At 50.9% G+C, this 6,720-nt stretch overlaps 1 protein-coding gene across 2 annotated transcripts; it reads left to right on the top strand.

Annotated features, from left to right (window-relative positions):
- The first annotated feature begins 2,428 nt into the window (after positions 1 to 2,428).
- On the top strand, positions 2,429 to 4,845 carry HMGB2 (high mobility group box 2). 2 transcript variants are annotated; one of them, XM_056346880.1, is made up of 5 exons: positions 2,429 to 2,590; positions 3,062 to 3,232; positions 3,403 to 3,548; positions 3,633 to 3,807; positions 4,288 to 4,845. In XM_056346880.1, exons 2-5 carry the CDS (start codon positions 3,083 to 3,085, stop codon positions 4,441 to 4,443), a joined length of 627 nt encoding a protein of 208 aa, XP_056202855.1. In that variant the 5' UTR covers positions 2,429 to 2,590; positions 3,062 to 3,082; the 3' UTR covers positions 4,444 to 4,845. The 2 variants fall into 2 exon arrangements, with proteins under 2 accessions (XP_056202855.1, XP_056202864.1); XM_056346889.1 differs by having other exon boundaries at positions 2,477 to 2,503.
- Positions 4,846 to 6,720: the final 1,875 nt, after the last annotated feature.

Genomic DNA, 6,720 nt, shown 5'->3' with positions numbered 1-6,720 from the left:
CTCAAGAACTGACAGAGAATGGATTTGGATGATTAAGATGAGGAAAAATCTTCTCTCCTTTCAACTGTTTAAAATAATTTCTGGTGCCTGTAGCCATCATTATAACTTTTCAGTGACAAACTCCCAAGAGGTCATGACTATTTTAGAAGTGCTGACACCGAGAAAACTCAGTTTCCTGAAACCTAGCGGATTGCTTCGTTGTTCTTTCAACTGCATCGGTGTGGACTCAAGTAAAACTGATCTTGATGGAGTTAACCTACATTCCCATATGGCTCGTAAACTACACAGAAGGTTATCTATGAATTTGTTTGAAGGGTGTGATATTGAGAACTGTAGGTAAAACTGGCGGACAAAGAGTGGTTTTACACCAGAGATACTAATGGCTGTGCTATGATTCTTTCAGTACAGACTAGTATTGTAAGATTCTACCATCTGCTACAAAACTGCTTTATTAACTAGAAAACATTCTGCAAGAAACTGTCACATACAGGTGGTTTACCACAAAGTGAATGAGTAACCCATCTGGCAGCTTAATTCACCAAACAAAATAGTGCTTTCCAAGTACCATATGAAGTAAAGGCATTTTTAAAGCTACGTAACAAATTAAAACAACTTGCAAAGTGTCTAGGCCTCCGCTTTGTTCAATGCCATAGAACTGAGAACATTAATTTGCTACTGAGTAGTGGTGAAATGGTTTACAGAAATTAAGAGCCAAAACTGAAATGTGGAATATCCCTTGTGTATACATTGATTTTAGAAGGGAAGTGTAAGGTTCGTTTGTAGGTTAGGAATAGCCACAGAAGTTAGTGGATATAAGAGTTCAGATAACTGGCATCTGACAGGCTTTAGCACCTGCAAAGGGCATATCTGTCTCTGCATACCTCCCTCTTGACAAGTTTTGACCAACTTTTTCCAGTTTACATTGTGTCTCTTAGGGCTGCAGTTGGGCAAATACATAAAGCTTAAAACGAGGAAGCATTTACCTCCATATTAGTGAACAGTTCTGCGTGAACACGTCCTCATTGGAAGGAAAAAAAAGAGAAAAAAAAAAAAAAGCTTGACAGACCAGACCTAGTGTTTCTTATACTTGAGCAAATCTGGAATGGGGGAGACTCTGGATATCTACACTGACCCTTCTCACACCTGCAGCTACTCAATATCCTCAGACAACTTAGGGGTTCTTGCTGCTGTCTTTTAAAGGTTATTTTTTTTTTTTTACCATTGAGCTAGGTTAATATGATTAAGACTCTGCCGAAGGCACAGCATCTTTGGTAACCGCTTTTCACCAGTGCTGTAAGCTACACCTGAAAAAGCAAGAGCGTTAGAAACCGCTTCAATTACTAAGAATATTCGCTTAAACTGATGTTAATTAAAGAACTGGATGAAAGTAACCAGACAGCCGAAAACCCACATCGTGCAGACTAGTGTCAAATCGCAAGCAGAGACAAAACGACCGTACAGAAGCCTCGGGTTTCTGCCCAGGCCAAAGGCGCCAGGCGCGCTGCAGCGGCTGGGCAGAGCGGCAGGGCCAGCCGCAGCCCCCGCCTCCACCGACCCGCGGCGCCGCCTGCCCAGGGGGCGACACACGGGGAGCGGCGGCGCTTCCCCTTCGCGGCGTGGGAAGGGGAACCCTCGCAGCCGGCCCCGGCCCTGCTCGGCACCCCGCCGGCCCCAGAGCGGGGAGCGGCGCTCCCCGCCGGCAGCCAGGCCTCCCCCTGCCCGAGGGGCGCCGCGCCCTGGGCCCTCCCCAGCCCCGCGGCAGGCAGCCGGGGGCGGCCGTTACGCCTCGGGAGCGGGCCTCGCTCGGGCGGCGCGGCTAAAGCCCGGTTTGTACAGCTGCCGCCCGCCGGACGCGGGAAGCCACGGCCCGCCTAGCCCGGGAGAGACGGTGGCGCTCGCCGCCGCGGCCCACGCCGGGCAGGAGGAAGGTAGCGCCGGAGGGGGACCGACGCTCTGCCGGCGGCCGGGCCGCGGCCAGGGCAGCCGCCCGCCGCCGTGCCCCGCGAGGCCGCCAGCACAGACCGGTCCCCGATCCCGCGCCCCGCCCGACCCCTTCCGCGGCTCCTCTCGCTGTGCCCGCCCCGCCGGCCGCCCTCGCTCCCTTTGTATTTTTAAACCACGCTACAGCATCCCGCTCTGCCCAATCAAAACGTGCACAGCCCCCGGCGGCCAATGGCGGGGGCCCCCGCGGTTTTTTAAAACCGTCCCCCTCCCCCAATCACCGCCCAGCTCTCTTAGTTCCACCCCTCCGCTATCTTCACCCCAACCGGTTCCAACGAGTATAAGCGCTAGCGACCCCCTCGCGCTCGACCTAGCCGAGGAGCTGCTCGGCCGCTGACGCCACAGCAGCGGCTGGCCAATCCCCGGCGGCGCCGGCCTCGGGGGGCGGGGCCACAGGCAGTTTGAACCGGCGCGGCAGCCAATCCGCGGTGGCGGGGGGTGGGTTCCCGGGCGCCGCGGGTCAAGTTGCTGTGGCGGGTAGGGCTGTGGAAAACAAGAGGCTGTAAGTGCGCTGCCGGGGCACCATTCAGCTGCAGCAGCAGCGCAGGGAGCAGCGCCCCGAGCCGCCGCCGCCGCCCCACCCAGCCAGGCAAGGCCCCGCGAAGCCCCTCTCGCCGCCGCCGGCGGTGGCGGGTAGGGCGCTGGGAGGGAGAGCGGGAAGGAGGGGGTGCCGCCGGCAGCGGCCCGGGGCGCGGCGGGGGCGCGGGGTGGCCGCGGCGGGCGGGCGGGCGGCGCGCCCGGGGCTGAGGAGGGGATTCCCGCCGGGCGGGGCGGGGGCGGCTGGCCGCGCGGGGCGGGAGGCGGGCGGCCCCGCCGGGGCGGGTTGGGGCCGCCCGCTCGGGCCGCCGCGGGTGGCGGGTGGTGGCGCCCGGCGGCGGCGCGGGAGGGGCCGCGGGGCGGGCGGGAGAGGGGCCGCGGCGGGGCGGGGTCGGCGGCCGCAGGGGGCGTGCTGGGGCGGGAAGGCGCCGGCGGGCGGGAGGCGGGAGCGGCCTGAGGCGCGGCCCCGCCCGGCCGTGGCTCCGCGCCGCCCGCCCCCCTCACGCTGCCGCCCTCCCCGCAGGGACCCGCCGCCGACCTCGCCATGGGCAAAGGCGACCCCAACAAGCCGCGGGGCAAGATGTCCTCGTACGCCTACTTCGTGCAGACCTGCCGTGAGGAGCACAAAAAGAAGCACCCGGACTCGTCCGTCAACTTCGCCGAGTTCTCGCGGAAGTGCTCGGAGCGGTGGAAGGTGAGTGGGGCCGGGCCGAGCCCCCGCCGTGCCGTGCCGTGCCGAGCCGGCCCCCGCCCCGCTGCGGGCAGCTGGGGAAGGATCCTGGTGGCAGCTGCTGCTCGCACGTTAGTGGGTCACCGGGTGCTTTATCTGATCCAGACTCTTCTTTCCCCTCCGCGTGTTCGCAGACAATGTCTAGCAAGGAAAAAGGGAAGTTTGAAGAAATGGCTAAAGGGGACAAAGCTCGTTATGACAGGGAGATGAAAAACTATGTTCCTCCCAAAGGCGAGAAGAAGGGAAAGAAAAAGGACCCCAATGCTCCTAAAAGACCACCGTGAGTATTTCTATGACCAGAAGGGGGGGTGCGGAAAGTACTAGGTTTAATAGTCTGACACTTAATCACTGTCTCTCATTTTAGATCTGCTTTCTTCCTTTTCTGTTCTGAACACCGTCCAAAAATCAAGAATGATCATCCTGGCTTGTCTATTGGAGATACAGCAAAGAAATTAGGTGAAATGTGGTCTGAACAGTCAGCCAAAGATAAACAGCCATATGAACAGAAGGCTGCAAAACTAAAGGAGAAATATGAAAAGGTACGGTGAAAGTGATCTAAGGATGGCTAAAGCTGTACAGGTCAGTGATAATATGCGACTTCTGTTTTGCACCGAAACCACATGGTTTGTAATTCTAAATGTTTGTCAGCCTTCATCAGACTTCAGAATGCAGGGAAAGGTGTGGTGTGGGGGAGGTATCTGGAACCCTTACAGTCAACCTGGATGTGGTTTTTACATGTCTAGATGTTTTACCAGTAAGATACTTCCAGAAAATGGGTCACCTGCTTGGTAAAATACATAGTCAATACTCCAAAGCACTGCAGGCATAAAATTATGCCTGTCCAGATCGCGTGTTACTTGGTCAAGAGGTGTAAGCACGAAAGTCCCAAGGTTGAAAGCTCACTTTTCTGCACACACTGTATTTGATCCGCACAGTATAGTACTGTTAAATTACTGAAGACAGTACAAATTGGTCTTCAGAGTTCTGTTGGTGGTAACTAAACAGCATTTTTCTTGCAGGATATTGCAGCATATCGTGCCAAGAGCAAGAGTGATGCAGGGAAAAAGGGCCCAGGTAGGCCTGCAGGATCTAAGAAGAAAGCAGAACCAGAAGAGGAGGAGGAGGAGGAGGAGGAGGATGATGAAGAGGAGGAAGAAGAGGAGGATGAAGAATAAATGGAACGTCCTGCTGTAAAGATTTATGCTCAAAATCCAATATTTTGCTAAGAATGTGAACTCAAGTGCAGCTCATTGTTAGCTTCAGTATAAAAATCTGTACAGAATTGTGTATAGGTAATGTGGTTCTTTGTAGGGAGACCTCTATTTTTAATGTAAGTAGTAGCCAAGGGCTGCTACAGTTCAGTTTAACTAAAAAAAAAAAAAAAAAAAAAGGAAGAAAAAGTTGTGGAATGTTTCTGCATATTTAATGGTTTTGTTGAAATTCAGTGACTGATAGCCAGGTGTTTCTTTATAGCTAAGTAAAACAAAGGCGGTAGCCTAATAGCTGATCTTATATTTTGTAGTATATTGCATTGTATTACTTTTTTTAACAATTTTGTAATAAAATGTTGTACATGATTGCTGTTGTATTGACGTTTCTGAGAGGCTGGGTACTCCCAGAATGCTGAAGCCCTGTGCAGGATAGCGCTTCGTGTTGTTCTTCAGCTATCACTGTTGCTGCAACTATGGCGAGTCTCTTAACGCATTGTCTCATGGAGTTTATCCAGAAGCTTAAACTTCTTTAACCACAATTCTCGCTCCCATATATATTACCATTAGTTGCAATTGATGTTTTCCTTATGCTAGCATTTGCTTTTACCACCTTGTGAGGGGGAAAAACAAAGAATAATCTTTTTAAGTACTGAAGTTGCTGATAATTATTCCTGGATTGTTTTCTTTCCCCAAACTACTGAAGCACAGGTCTTAGAAGTATTAGCTGATAATGAGTGAATCGTGGGAACTTTCTCTCCCAGAGCTCAGGGTTACTGGCCTTTTCTGCTGTCTGTATCAGGACAGGAAAGCTGGCTACAAGACAGATGTGGTTAGAGGTATGTCTTCCCAGATGTTCCCTACTCCTTCCCTCTTCCCCTGGCCCCCATTATTAGTGGCTGCTCATAAAATACACAGCTTGCAGAACAGCATGAAAAATGTTGGAATGTTATCTCTGCACGTGCCAATAGATTCCCGCAGAAAAGGGGGGAGGCATTTGCAGAGAACGTGTGCTCCTGATATATCCCTGTTTGTCGTGGCAACAGTATTGCCAGTTACACTCTTTCTTGGTTTTTGGGTTTTTTTTACTCAACCTTTTGTGTATTTAAAAGTTAAATCTAGCTATCTAAAATATTTGCAAGTGAGAAACTGGAGATCCCACAGCTAAACTAACAAGTTTACTTTGTTGAGGTAAAGTACTAGGCAATAGCTTTTACTAGCCTTTAAAAGCCCAGCACTGGAGAACGTTTAATATCTGAAATACTAAGTGCTATAAAGGGCAGGCTTCCAACTTTTAATTATTTTTTGGTTTTTTTAAACTGTCTCTTGGTTGTCCATTAACTTCTGAAATAAACTTGTGTACAATCACTGTCTGTGTGTAAGATAAAAAGTGATTTCAGCACTATAACCGTGGGAAACGTCACGGTGGTGGGTTAACGACAACATAGCACTTTCTGAAACTGAGAGCCTCGATAAAAACACTCCTGTATTCCTGAAAGTATGGAAGTAAGGTACTCTAAAGACAATTCAAACATTTTTTATACTAAAGTAGGTACTAATCTTTGAAGGCCTTAGAAACTCAGAGATTTTTGCTCCCCACCGTGCCCAGAGACACTTAAAAGTAGCATCAGAAGGATCAGCTGCTGTTTCACGTTGGACCTGCTGGAGATACTCGGTGCAGGCAGGATCAGTGGCTCCATTTTGCAAGCTCAGATTTTGGGAAGCCACAGGCGTAAACTGGAAGTGAGAAGCAGTTGTTCTGTGTGCAGTACATGCAGTGCTCAGGAACATTTTCTCCTCTAGAGAGTCTGCCGTCCTACAGCACCTTTATCCTCAGCTCAAAAATTCTTCCAACTAGAGGCAATTCCCGGCCACGGCGTGTAGCCGAGACAATGCTGGTCGCAGTCATTTTTCAGCATACTCTGTTCAGATTTCTCTGTAGAAATGCACCATCACCTACTTCCCCTCAGTTCTCAGGCTCCCTGAACGGAGCAGTGATGCTTCAAGAAGTCTTTCTGATTAGATTTAAATAATCTGCAGTGCAGCAGTAGCATCAGAGTAGATTGACTAATTTGATTATTTGATTTTTTTTTTTTACTTCAGGTGCTTCAGAACTGGAAAGAAATACAATGCTTCAGGTGTCCTAGACAGGTGCATGGGTTACAGAATTTTAAATATCTGTCAGAATAAGAGCATATCTTGAGGTAATTCAGAGTAAAGGAGCTCTTCTAATATTTTCCCTCA

The sequence above is a fragment of the Falco biarmicus genome, chromosome 1 (assembly GCF_023638135.1).
Source record: "Falco biarmicus isolate bFalBia1 chromosome 1, bFalBia1.pri, whole genome shotgun sequence".
NCBI classification, from domain to species: Eukaryota; Metazoa; Chordata; class Aves; order Falconiformes; family Falconidae; genus Falco; species Falco biarmicus.
The sequence above is the reverse complement of the archived record's forward strand: the minus strand, read 5'-3'. Positions and strand labels throughout refer to the sequence as shown.